General features: G+C 44.5%; 1 protein-coding gene across 1 annotated transcript in view; it reads right to left on the bottom strand.

The window, feature by feature from the left end:
• The window catches only part of SLC1A2 (solute carrier family 1 member 2), a 131,302-nt gene that overhangs the window by 9,668 nt on the left and 108,175 nt on the right, over nucleotides 1–13,459 (bottom strand). Inside the window, exons 8-9 of the mRNA XM_081063279.1 lie at nucleotides 13,012–13,206; nucleotides 9,146–9,280 (exon numbers count right to left, since the gene is read on the bottom strand). Coding sequence (XP_080919405.1) covers nucleotides 9,146–9,280; nucleotides 13,012–13,206 — 330 coding nt within the window. The remainder of the gene's footprint in view (nucleotides 1–9,145; nucleotides 9,281–13,011; nucleotides 13,207–13,459) is intronic.

Raw genomic sequence — 13,459 nt, 5'->3', positions numbered from 1 at the left:
CTATGGGGCTTTGTAGGTGGGACATTTTATCCACACTTAGGCCCCAGGAATGGTTTGAGTAGAAGTGTCTTAAGTTAGGTCTTAAGGATAAGTCTGAGATAATGAGCTAGAAAGAAGACAAAAGTAATAGTTGTGCCATCTAGGAGGTAAGAGCACTCAGGAGTATTCAGGATGGGTAATGAGTGCAGTGAAAGGCAGAAAGTAAGAACTGACCAAATCATGTATGGCCTTAGCGGCCAAGTTCAGGAGTCAGTACTTTATCCCAAGGGTAATGAAGAGTCCCTGAAGAGAAAGAGCATGATTGTTCCATTGTGAAGAATGGACAAGACGGAAAGAGCAAGATGGACTTAGTGAAGAGGTGGTGAGTATGGAGAAAGATGAATTTGAGAGAGATTTAGGAGGTGTAATTATAAGACTTGAAAACTGATTGGTTATAGAGAATAAAAAAGAGTCAAGGATTCCTCTCAGGTTTCTGGTTCAGGCAAGCGGTGGACAGTGCTACCATATTTATGGGGCATCACTGGTTCGGGGGAGAAAGATTCTGGTGTCAACTTGAACATGTTGAGTGTGAAGGCTGTGACCCAGCAAAAGGGAGATGTTCCACAGAGGTTGGGAATTTGGACTAAAAAGTTCAAGAGGAACTTCTGAGCTGCCGGTAGTGAATAAAGAGTAAGAACACCGAGAGAAGCCATGGGTGGGCACCAAAGGCGTGTTTCGTTTATCCTTGCAGAGAAGGAAGAGTGAAAAGAGCAGGCAATCTAGTCTAGAATCCCGGGGGTGAACAACACTTAAGGAATGAGCAAAGGAATGGGTCAGCAAAGGTGGAAGGAAAGTAGAAGAGTTTGGGGGAAGAGTGTTTCAAAAATCAGGGTTTGGAGCGCAATGCCCATTTTGGCCTAGAGGTCAGGTTACATAAGGAAAAGAAATGTCTCTTGCTTGTAGCAACACAGAGGTCATTATTGACCGGGCAAAGGAAGTTTCAATACAGAGGCAGAGAGAGATGTCAGCTCGCCATAGGTTGAAAACTGAATGAGAGGTGAGGAAGTGGAGACATTACATATAATCAACTTATTCGAGAATATTGACTGAGAAGCTAAGGACAGGGAATGGTACATGGAAGGAGACAGAAGACAGAAGAATTTTGGGTTTGCTTTTAAAGCCACCAGGGGAATGTCTGATCAACTCTGGGGAAGTCCAACTCTGGCCAAAAGCAGGAGTTTATGGTTCACATGTGGAAAGTTTCTTCACAGGTAAATACTTTCATTTTCTTTCACAATGAGCCCCAACTATTAAGGAAACCCTGTTGAGCTTAGGAGCTTTAAGGCTACTTGGTACCGGGTTTCCCTGAAAATAAGACCTAGCCGTACAATCAGCTAGCTCTACTGCGTCTTTTGGAGCAAAAATTAATATAAGACCTGGTCTTATTTATACTATAATATAAGACCCAGTCTTTAATATAATGTAATATAATGTAATATGATGTGACATGATGTGATGTGATATGATATAATACCGGGTATAATATAATATAATATAATAATAATATTATACCAGGTCTTATATTAATTTTTGCTCCAAAAGACGCATTAGAGCTGATGGTCCAGCGAGGTTCTATTTTCAGAAAAACACAGTAAAAAGAATTATAGAGTGCTTCATGTGATCCTTGGGTCTGGATGCTATGAGTCAGGACTGTGAGATGGGGACAGAGGTGAGAAGGGGACAGAATGTTTAACGGAAGGGGATTCACTACAGATGGCATAGCTTTGGGGGCCACCGATAACCCAAAATGAGAGAGGTGCTTGACTACACTGGTTCTCACAGAGGCACAGGGTCTGGTTCCCTAAAAGAAAAGCCAAGGTACTGTCTATCTTTTCTATATCTGGATCTGAATTTTCTAGCAGGGAGAGGGTGGGACTGTCTAAAAGTCTGGTTCTCACAGAAGAACAGAGCTGAGGAAGCAAGGTCACCCAGAATTCATCTGGTTCCTTGGGTTGAACCATATGAGATTGCCATTTCTATTAGTCCCCGAACATCAAATATTGGAAATGTCATATGATTCAACATAACATTCATAGAACCAAGCCATCGTGTCTGCCTTTCAGAATGCAGGGTGCATAGTATGGCAGAGGGGGCACCTGAGGCCCCCAGTCTGAGAAGGCTGCCACAATTCTGGGGCATCCAAGGGCTAAAGTCACATGAGGTTGGGAAGGGAAGGAGAGCCCACAGAAGCACTGGCTGGGTTTGAACTTTGGATTTGAGCCTGGATTGCAATCCTGGCTCCAGCACGATAAGTACTTAGCCTTTCCTGCTCACCTTCCTCATTTGTAAAATGTAGAAAGTAATACCCACCTCCAAAAGTGTTGAGAAGGTAGTAACTGCTAACATGTATCGAGTGCTTGTTATCTGAGCGGTCCTTTGCCAAACTCTGAATATAAGGGGCCTGACACAGATTCAGTGGTCAGTGTAGTTGTTCGTCATTGTTATTACTAGTCCAAGTGAAAAGAGGAGATACCTTCCTCTTTTATTCCTCCATCAAGTCTCATACATTCCGCTTTGTACACCTAGTATACTCTGTTGGGAGTTTTTGACCACACGTCTGTCTCCCTTCCTGGACCATAAGCTCTCTGAGGGCCAATACCTGTGTTTTATCTGTTTATGATATAGAAGAATCAGGGGGAGGGGGCAGGCACGTATGTGAAGGAGAGGCGTGAGGATGGCTCGTTAGTTTAAGAGGGCATATTAACTCTAGAAAGAGAACTGGTTTTTGTTCAGCAAACATCGGTCGGATGTTTTGGTGGTGAAAAGGTAGGACTCAAAAAGATCTAGAAGGAGGAAGAGGGAGACACAGAAAGCCAAATTATGCTGCCTATGAAAATGAGAGAGGTGTCCTGAGAGCTGGGGAGAGACACAGAAATGCAAGGCAAGCAGCCCAGCAAGGTGGGGAGAAACTAAGACTAAACAGGTGAAAGGAGAGAAGATTCCTGGGGGTGGGGAACACTGAAGGATTTTTTTTTGTTTTTAAAGAAAAGGGAGATCTAATATGAAACTTGAACTTTTTGTGCTACCTAAAGTTATTAACAATGATTACTTCAGAGAAACAAGACTTAACGATTGTAGGGGTTGGGAAAATGTTCCCTTCTTCCTTCCTAGGTTCTTTGGCTGGTTTAATAATTAAATCAACATGAGACAGAGGAACAGGAGAAAAACAAATTTAAGTCTGTACATTTGGGAGCCCCATAAAAATATGAGACTCCCAGCAGTCAGGCAATTGAGGCTCAGGTAACATCCTGAGCTGAGGAAGAGGTAGGGGTCTGGGGCTCCAAAGGGAAGGAAGACAATTCACAGGGAGATGAGAACAGATGTTTGATAAACAAATGTTTGCTCTGCCATGCAGACAAGTTTCTCAGATGAAAAAGTTATGTCTGGTAATAGCCCTCTTCCTGGTACAGGCCCCCTCTAAATTCTTTCAGGCACTTAGGATGGAGGTAAAAAATTTTTCCTGAGTCTGCTAGGTCTTGATTGCCTTCGGCTCAAAATAATCCACATGCCGACTGGCATATTTTGGGATGGCCTATTCTGCTCCCTTTCAAGATTCAGTTGAAGGTAAAGGGAGATTTTTCTTTTTCTTTTTCGTCTTATCACTCCCCTGAGCTTTGCCCTTCCCCTTGTTTTTCTATGAGCACATATTTCTGTTGTGATATATTAAAGAATGATTTTGCTATGCAAAATAAGTGCCCCACTCCCACCCCACCCCCATGACCTGCAATTACACTGGGACACTTTGGTGGGTGGGGGGAAGACTGAGTAGAAAAGGGTCACATTCCATGCCGAGGTTGACATAGACTGGAAATGAGGTAAGATACAGGAAAGAATTCAGTGGTAGTGGGAAATCAAAGCAAATGACTTCAACATAAGCCGTTGGAATCTTCAGAGATATGGTGGGTGTAGGAATTGCTTTTCTTCTCCACCAGACATAAAAAAGAACATTAAATTACGTGTGTGTGTATGTGTGTGTGTGCGTGTGTGTGTGTGTGTGTGTGTTTCTATGCATGCGTGTGTCTTAAATAAGGAAACAGGAACCCAAATTGCCAGGCTTGGGATCCCCAAGGAACAACAAGATTATCTGGGTTTGAATCCCAGTTCAGTCATCTAATAGCCACTAAATTGGGATAAGTTACTTCTCTCAGAGCCTCAGTTTCCTCAACTGTAAAGTGGGGATAATAATAATACTACCGTGTTTCCCCGAAAATAAGACCGGGTCTTATATTAATTTTTGCTCCAAAAGACGCATTAGTGCTTATGTTCAGGCGATGTCGTCCTGAAAAATCATGCTAGGACTTATTTTCCAGTTGGGTCTTATTTTTGGGGAAACACGGTATTAGCTGCTCCATAATTTGCTGTGACTTTTAAACAAGTCCATGTAAAGTGCTTAGAACAATGTGTAACACGAGTATTCGCTAAGTAGTAGCTGTGTCCTTTTGATCTATGTTCAGTGAATGGGTGCATGAACTGTCAACTCTGTTGACTAGGGCTCAGAAAAGTATAGAGACGCTCAAATACCCACAATCAAGAACTCTGCTCCTGCTTCGCTATCTCCAGCCCATTGCTTCTAGAAGTGAGGTCCTTGGAGTGCCTCATCAGCATCACCTGGGAACTTGTTAGAAGTGCCAACTCTTGGTCCCCACCCTGTACTTCCTGAATTTATAGGAGATTTTGGTGCATGTTCAAATTTAATAATCATTGTTGTTCTCTCCACTGGGGAGCTTCCGAATCCCCCCTGCAGGGTGGGTGCCCTTTAAGGCCTTCCTTATAAGTGCAATCTCAACTATATTCAAACTAGCAAGCAAATGCATCCCCAGAAATTATCTCACCAGCAGGCTCATATGATAAATGGGCCATATATCCACTTGGCTTTCACTTTATTTTGGCTTTCCTTTTCACACCTCTAGCCAGTCCCAGTTATTTAGCACCTCTCCCTGGTACTGGCTCCCAGTTTTCACTCCATCCTATCTCCTTCAGAGAGAAAGGGGTGTCAGCGAGGTCTCATAAATATCTGCCAAGGATTCCTGACACAAAGGGCTTCCGGGACCCCATGGAAGGTTCTGGTTTTGCCAGCCCCACCCATCCGGTGTTTCAGGACTCAGGCACTTTTCAGGGCCCAGAATCTTGGTTTTCACCATGACATTTACAGAGCAGCTAAGCCTGCCCTTTGAAAAGCATCCAGGGCTTGGCGGGCAGTAATGAGGCTGGCTAGTCTCCAGCAGTTGGCAAACATCGTGGCACATCAAATGTCACTGCAGGCTTTGTTTGGTTTTAAATTGAAAAATTGCTAGAGTTATGAAAGCTTACAAATCTTGCCTAGAGGAAAAAAACATCCCACCATCACCCCTTTTCTTTTACTGTTTTTCTTCCATAGACTCCTTTACTAGGGAATGATTGGCCTTCCCTTGCACCCCTATCTCAACTCATCCCCCTGCCCCACTCACACACTAAGGGCCCCCAACAGCCATGGAACTCATGACCAAGCGCGCGTTTCCAGAACTCCTCTTGCTGGTGGGAAAGAATGTGGCACCATTATTAATTCAAAGCAGATCTGACCTAGCTACAGACCTCTACGCACATTTTCCCAGGATCCTCTACCCTCCCCTTTTCTTTTCTTCTTAAAAGGAACATTCATGCTTATTTGTATACAAACATCCATCACCTGCAGAATCCTAGGCCTGGCCTTAAAACTAGAAGGGCACTCAAGGACACTGTGTCTAGACTCTGCTTTTAAGCTGATAAGTTATTGTCCCCATTGAACACATGACACAGCTGAGGTCCAGAGAGTAAACAACCTGCCTGAAGTCCTACAGAGAGTAAGTGCAGAGCTCACCCTCAGGGCACCTGCCTCTTCACCTCTCTTCCCTCGATGACCAGAGTCTCCCTCCATCTGAGATCAGACCCCAGAACTAGAAGATATCTCTTCATTCCCTCCTTCCTTTCCAGCGCCAGCCTGGGATCAAATTTTTCTCATATACAATGTCCTCAATATAGTTAATCCCAATGTATCATCGTTTTCTTTGTTCAGCCGACTCCCTTCTGCTGGCACGTTTCAGCGGAGTTAGGACACTCCATCCTCCGTGCAAGTGTGAGCATGTGAGCACCTGTGTGGGGTGATCCGGGAGGACCTAGCCCTCCTATTCCATTCGCTAACATTTAGGTCAGAAGTAGGCAGGGTCTGGGATGTTTCATGATGTCACTCTCATCCAGCAGGCTTGGCAGCAAATGACAGCCAAGAAGACCAGGCCCACAATGGGCTGGAGGACTTGAATTCTGAGAGTGGCTGAGACGTTGATCATACCCCATTTGTCCCCACTTAGGCTCTTTGTTTTGTTTTGTTTTAATCCTGGGAGGGGGTTAAAAAAGTAGTTCAAACAAAGAATCCTCTGGTTAGTATGTAGAACCAGGGGTGACCCTAATGGCTCTGTCTTCCCAACCTTTCCAACCCTGGGCCTCTCTGCTTCTCTTCCCCCACTGTTAGATCTGTTTGGTACTAACAAGGGAGCTGTGTGGGGTGGGGGTGAAAGCCACACAAACTGTCCTGGGCCCCAGGTGGAGAGACGTAACCCTTCAGGTTCCAGGTTTCATCGGTGAAGCACACACTAGGGCTCTTTAGGATTAATTAACAACAGCTGTGAAGAACACTGTGGTCCCCACCAAATATCAGCTTCTCGTCTTCATGCTATTACTGCATTTTTCCACTCAAAGGCATTTGCATCATAATGGGAGAGGCAGCCTCTATAATAATTTGTTTTCAAGATGAATCTCTAATGGTGAATTTCAGGCCTCAGAAACAAGCCCAAGAAAAACCTAGGCAATGTCGTCACAGCAGGCAAGGGTGCTTGATCACAACACAGGTATGAGAAGCTCAGAGGGGCAAAGAGGTGGGGGACTCAGTAAACAAAAGTCACAGAAGTAGACGCGATTTCAACAGCTTCCTCTGTCTTTCTTCTTGTGTGGAAAGGCCCCTGGTTACCATGCAGCAATTCCGTAGTTAACGTTAACATGCATTTATTGAGCTCCTACTGTGTGCTCTGTCCCTTAACTGTTGCCAATGTCTTCATTTCCTCTTTGTCCTCCTTCCCAACCAAAGGCTACCCCACTCTTCTGTCTCCTGCATCCTATTCTCCTCCAATCCTTCCAACCCCATCCCACCAGCAAGTCTTAGCTGCCTCAAGACTACCTTATTTGCAGACGTGATGAGAAAGGCTGCCCTTGGGGGCCAGCACAGGGCCCAGAAAACAACCAGACTAGCACAAAGGACCACCACCAGCACCAGCTGAGAGACTGGCAGATCAGATAAGAGGTTATTTCATGTGTTCTTCACCCACCCACTAAAGGCATTTCCAGAGCACTTCTCTGGTGATGAAAGAACAAGTCAGGAAGAATGCGGACTTTCCTCACAGCAATCCTAAGTTGAGGAGATTATATCCAGGGAGCCACTTCTCATTTCTAACCTAAACCTCAAGGGCAGGCACGTTTTATGGAGAGACCAGGCTTCCTTCTAGCTTTCACAGATGCCCTTCTTTCCTTCAGCCACTTGCATGCTTCTCTCTTTGGAAGGGTGAATATGGCAGGAAGGAATTTATTTCAGCATCGAGGAAACTCAAGTCCATAAAATGTGGCTTCTGGCTCTTAAAATCTGGGCCAATGAATGCCAGAAAAAAATGTCACTGGCATGTGGGGCGGTTTCACAAAATGTGTGGGTACTTTGGCCTTGGACCTCTGTACCAGCACTTATTTTGCACGTCTGATGCTGAAGTCAGTGGAATTCTCCAGCCCCTGCCATTCAGCTCCAAGACTGGACAGGAAGCATCGGTGTCCGTCCCACAGAACATCAGAGCCCGAATAGTTCCTTAGCAAGAATCGTTTCCAACCTCTATATTGGGACCATCTTACTAGACTGGCCCACCTTTATGAATGGGCAGTGAGTGTCCTACACTAAGAAAATGTCCTTCACTGGAAAAAGGTAGCTGGGCTATGTATAGAGCCAAGTTCAAGCTTCTCTGCATGGCATTTCAGGCTATTCGTCTTGCCGCACCTTTCACCACTCCCTGCCACACTTTGTGCTCCAACAATACTAAACCATCCATAGGTCCCTGCATGCTTGCCTGAGTGCCTTTGTGCAGATTGGCCTTGACTGGGTATCCTGTTTACCCCTCCACCCAGGTAGACCTGGGTAACTTCTACCTACCAGTTATAATTCAACTGCACTATCACTGCCTTTAGAAGCTTCACTATGGCCATGATTATGAATGTGATGGCCTCCAAAACCAAGCAGACCTAGGGTCAAATCTCTGTTCATTTTCAAGTCACATTACCTCCCTAACCCTTAGTTTCCTCATCTATAAAATGGGAGTTATAACACGAAACTTTCAGGAAAATGTACAGTGCTCAGGATAGTAGCTGGCACATAGTGAGTACCCAGATTCAGTAGCCATTCTCCCTGTCTCCTGATTTCTCCACTCTGTCCTCTCATCCTAGACTGGGATGGTACTTCTCTCTCTCACGACCCTTTTATGTGTGTGCTATCTTTTAATGTACTTTATCGAAGAGTAATTTACATACATGTACCCATTTTAAGTGCATGGTGCGATGAGTTCTGACAAATGTAGGCATCTGGGGGTACCTGTGCAGATAGAACACTTCCATCACTCCTAAAGATTCCTTTGTACCACTTCCCAATTAATCCTCACACCTGGACCCCTGGTCGGACACCACTGCTGCTAGAGACTGTGTTGTGTTTTTCTAGAGCGTCAGATAAATAGAATCATACCCTCTATACTCCTTTGTGCTTCATTCCCTCAACGCAATGGTTTGAGGTCATTTGCATGCATCAGTAGTTCGTTCCTCATTGCTGGGCTTTTAACTCTACTGTAACTTAGCTGATTCCTCCACTAGACTGTGAGGCCCTCAAAAATTCTATCTTTTCCTCCATTGGTTCCCAAGTAGGCCCTCAATAAATGTTAGAGAGAAGAAGGGAGGGAGGAAGTGAGGGAGTTGCAACGAGGATTGGCTAAGATCATGACTGCAGCCTTGCGTCTTGTCCACCCCTGGAGGCAGTACTCACGTCCCCAGCAGAACCCCATCCGTAAGCACTTACAGCAGCCAGTCCACAGCCACCAGCAGGCTGACGTCCTCCGTTGGCAGGCCCACGGCCGTCAGTATGAGGAGCATGGTGACCAACCCAGCACTGGGGATACTGGCTGCGCCGACGCTCGCCAGCGTGGCTGTGAGGCTGTGAAAACAGAGAAAGCCAGGTCATGGGAAGAGAAAGAGGCCTTGCCAAAACCATCTCAGGGAACGTTAAGCTCTAATTTTCCCGGCAGTCACAAAATCCCCTTTCCTTCCCAAGAAATAGAGAAACCTAGAGAACCAAGACCCAGGAATGAGGATCCATCTGGATACTGCTCAGCTGTGATAGAGGCTTATAATTTCATGGATTGGAGCCTTAGCCCCATCATCATATCCAGATAGGCTAAAATATCACAGGACTCAACTAAGGTAAACGTGGCTCTAAAAGCAGGTAAGGAAATATTAAAGAAGAAAATCAAATCATCCCTAGTCCTCCCATGGGAACACCACTGCATTCGTTTCTGCTTACGCCTTTCTGCCTCTGTGAGCACCAAAGACTTTTGGACTATGTGGCAAGAATCTGAGAAGGCCATAGCCAATATTAACATGAGAACTGAAAATAGCAAATATCCAGACCCAACTGAGTGGACATCGGGGAAACAAATCAACAAATCCCAAATAACATTAAGCTTCAGACACCTGGACATTTCATCACGGACCTGGAAAATCCACTACTCAGACAAAGGGTGCCAAGAAATGATAATGAAATACTGGCGGTTTTCTTTTTGAGGAATCTCACCATTTGCTTTCCAAGCAATATCAAGGGCACACACAGCACCGTTTTGAAGTTGTCTCTGGAAGAGGGTTTAATCTAGGGTTCAAGCTCCCTGTTGAGACCAGGGGCCTCCGTAGCCCAGCAAAGGGCAGTGAGTTTTTCTCCTCCTTTCTAGATGCCATTTATAAAAGCTGTCATTTCTAAATGGAAGGATGCTTCTGAAAAATACAGATTCCCAATTTGCTTTTGTGTATTGAAAAGGGGGGCTGACTTCTTTGCAGTAATAAAATTCTAGTTTTAAGAGTAGCTCCTCCAGCTCCAAACTAAGAATCCGGCTCCTAAACTGGTTTAACTAAGCCCAGACCATCAGTATGACCAAGTACAGAATGCTGGGGTCTTACAGTTGGGAAGAACCTGAATTTATCTAATGTCACATGAGGAAAGGAAAGCCCCAGGATGTTATGTGGTTTGCATTGTTTCTCCATATTGCCATCCTTCCAGACTTAGGCCTGCTACAGTGAAGACACCTCTCCCAGATGGGATCTACAGAACCTATCTGTGTTCTTCTCTACCCCACCAATATGAAGCTGATGTCAGGGTTTAGAGAACTCTATTTTCCTTGGATCCATCTGGGTCATAGGAGACAGCAATGTACTGTGATTATCATTGAAGGTTCCGGAGTTGAAAGACCTGGGTTCAAATCCCAGCTCTGCCACTTATTAACCACATAACTTTGGACAACTTAAGCTCTTTGTGCTTTGATTTCCTTATCTGTAATGAAGGAGATAACAACTGTGTACCACTCATGGGGTCCTCAGGAACGAATAAATAAAAAACACTGAGAAGAGGCCAGGCACATTGCAACCCCCTAATCAATGTTAATTATTCTTCTTATGAGAACATCTCCACAGGGGGAGGCTGCTTTGCAATGAAAACTCTAAAGCCCCAAGAGCTGGAAGACAGGAATTCTCAGTAATTTCTCTGACATGGATAGAGCACCGGGGAAGGGGAACTTCCCACATTCCAACGATCTTGAACTCAACCGTTTTATTCACAACATCAGTTGCTTCTGTTATGAGTCACTCTTACACAACCCTTTGCACTGTGGCCACATTGCATGGTTACCTCTTGGGTTTGTATGACAAATCCTATAAAGAGAATGCTTCCTGGCAGTTGGTTCCTCCACCCCAATCATGCCCTTGAGGGCAGAGTATCTGTGCAATTCTTAGTCCTGCAGTAGCTCCGTGGGCAGTGATTTCCCCTCCACCCTTTTATCCCTTTCTGCCTTTCATGTCCTTTCCTGCCCTGGCTCACTTCTCTAGTGGTGGTTCTTGGATCCTGTGCAAGGTACTGCACATATGTGATCACAGAACCTCATGGTAGCCCAGCAAGACTCATAGGGTAGTACCTGCTTTCCACACGAGGAATCCATAGATCGGATGGGTAGAGACATGTAGGGTCACACAGCTTGAAAATGATCTGCTGGGATTTGAACACCTGTCAGCTTGATTCCAATACCATGTTGGCTGCTGGTTTCCCTTGATCCCTCCTCCCCACATTGAAAACTCTATGAATTAGTGAATCCCAATCACTTGGTCACTGGTGATTGGGATTCATTTTCCCATCTCTAAGCTCTCATCTAATAGTATGAACTTGATGGGAAGTGTGGTTGCCTTCAAGACCAAGAATTCAGGGACCAGAAATTATCTTTGCTTGGCTTCAAAAGAAGGGACTTCTTTAAGGAGCCTTTTTCAGTTTTAAGTTTTAAAGCAAGGAAGGTTGGCAGTCTGACATGGCAATCTGTTAGGAAGGACATGGTTTAGAAGGCTTGATACTCTGACCTGAAGCATGTTTTCCCTCACTACATCACGGTCACATTTTTCTTTCATGTTCTAGGAATACTGTATTTTATTGAGCATTATTAACAGTAGCACTATTTGTAGCTAACATTTATTGGCATGCGAATGTGTAGCAGGCACAATGCTCTCAACCCCCCTAGAATGTGTGATTATTGCCCCCATTATACAGCTGAGGAAACTGAGGATCCTCTGTAGTACTGCTATGGGCTGAGTTGTGTCCCTCCACAACTCACTTGGTGAAGCCCCACTCCACATGGCCTTTGGGAGGTAATTAGGTCAGGAGAGTGGCGCTCTCATTATGGGATTAATGCCTTTATAACAGGAGACAGAAGAGAGCTCTCTCTCTCCATGCGTCAAGGAAAGGCCATGTGAGCAAACAGCCAGAAGGAGGAGGTGATATGCAAACTGGGAAGAAGGCATTCATCAGGAGCTAAATTTGCCAGCACCTTGCTCTTGGACTTCTCAGCCCCTAGAACTGTGAGAAATAATGTCTGCTGGTTGAGTCATCCAGCCTATGGTATTTTGTTATAGCAGCCTGAGCTGACAAAAGCAAGTATATAATTCATAGGGTGGTTGTGAGAATTAGATAACTTAATATATGCAAGTAGGTGCGATATTTAAGTTTATGGAGCAGTAATGTGTTTTTAATGACTTCTTGGGAAAGTGTTCTTTTTGAATTTTTAAAACGATGAATACATATGGTAAAAATAGCTTTAGTAAAAACAGAAATACATACTATTTATTTGTAATGAAATGTTTTATGTTGTATTGAGGAATCTCTTCCTTCCAGTATTGCATCATTTCTGCCATCACCCCCCTGGAATGCTAAAAGGAGCATATTTTAATGAAAGAAAAACTAGATCCAGAGTCAGATGACGTCGGCCCGAGTTACAGCATCGCTGGTTCATTACTAATGGTGTTAGTCTTGGATGAACTTCTAAGCCCTTGAAGCCTGCACTTCCTCATCTATTAAATGGGCATAGAAATAACTGCCTTGCAATATCACAGGGTTGTTCAAATTCAAATAATAGCAGTTTCCAAAGCAATTTCATATGGGCAACACAAACAGAAGGCATGAGCATGATTCCGCTTGCAATCTTTTCCCTTTGACACTGCCAATGATTCCTCTACTCTGTTATTTACTTCATCATTTTTCTGCCAGAAGAACTGAAATTTAAGTGGACCCTGTCAAATGGAATGAGTGTGGAAGGGATAGGTTAAAAGGATGTTTTAATGCTTCACCCCACCCGCTCCACTCACCTCACAGTCACAATCTGGCCTCCATCCAGGACAACACCATTCATTTGGGCAATAAAGATGGCAGCCACTGCTTCATAAAGGGCTGTACCATCCATGTTAATGGTTGCTCCGACTGGGAGGACAAATCTGGTCACACGTTTATCAATCCCTAGATTTTCTTCCAGGCAACGGAAGGTGACAGGCAAAGTTCCAGCACTAAGGGACAGAGAGAGAGAGAGAGAGAGAGAGAGAGAGAGAGAGAGAGAGAGAGGCAGAGAGAGAGTTAGGTCCGTGGTAGAGGAACAAGACAAAGCACAAACTGGAGTGCTACCACAAAGTTTTTGTTCTTTCATTCCAATCAAGCAGTGTGACATGCAAAAAAGCAGTGTCTGGAGCCAAATTAAAAACCAGCAATTTGGAGGCTCAAATTCAATCATTTAAAAATTCTAATAGGCATCAAAATATTTTT

This window comes from Rhinolophus hipposideros (assembly GCF_964194185.1).
Source record: "Rhinolophus hipposideros genome assembly, chromosome: 10".
NCBI lineage: Eukaryota > Metazoa > Chordata > Mammalia > Chiroptera > Rhinolophidae > Rhinolophus > Rhinolophus hipposideros.
Note: the sequence above shows the minus strand (reverse complement) of the source record. Positions and strands in the feature narration are given on the sequence as shown.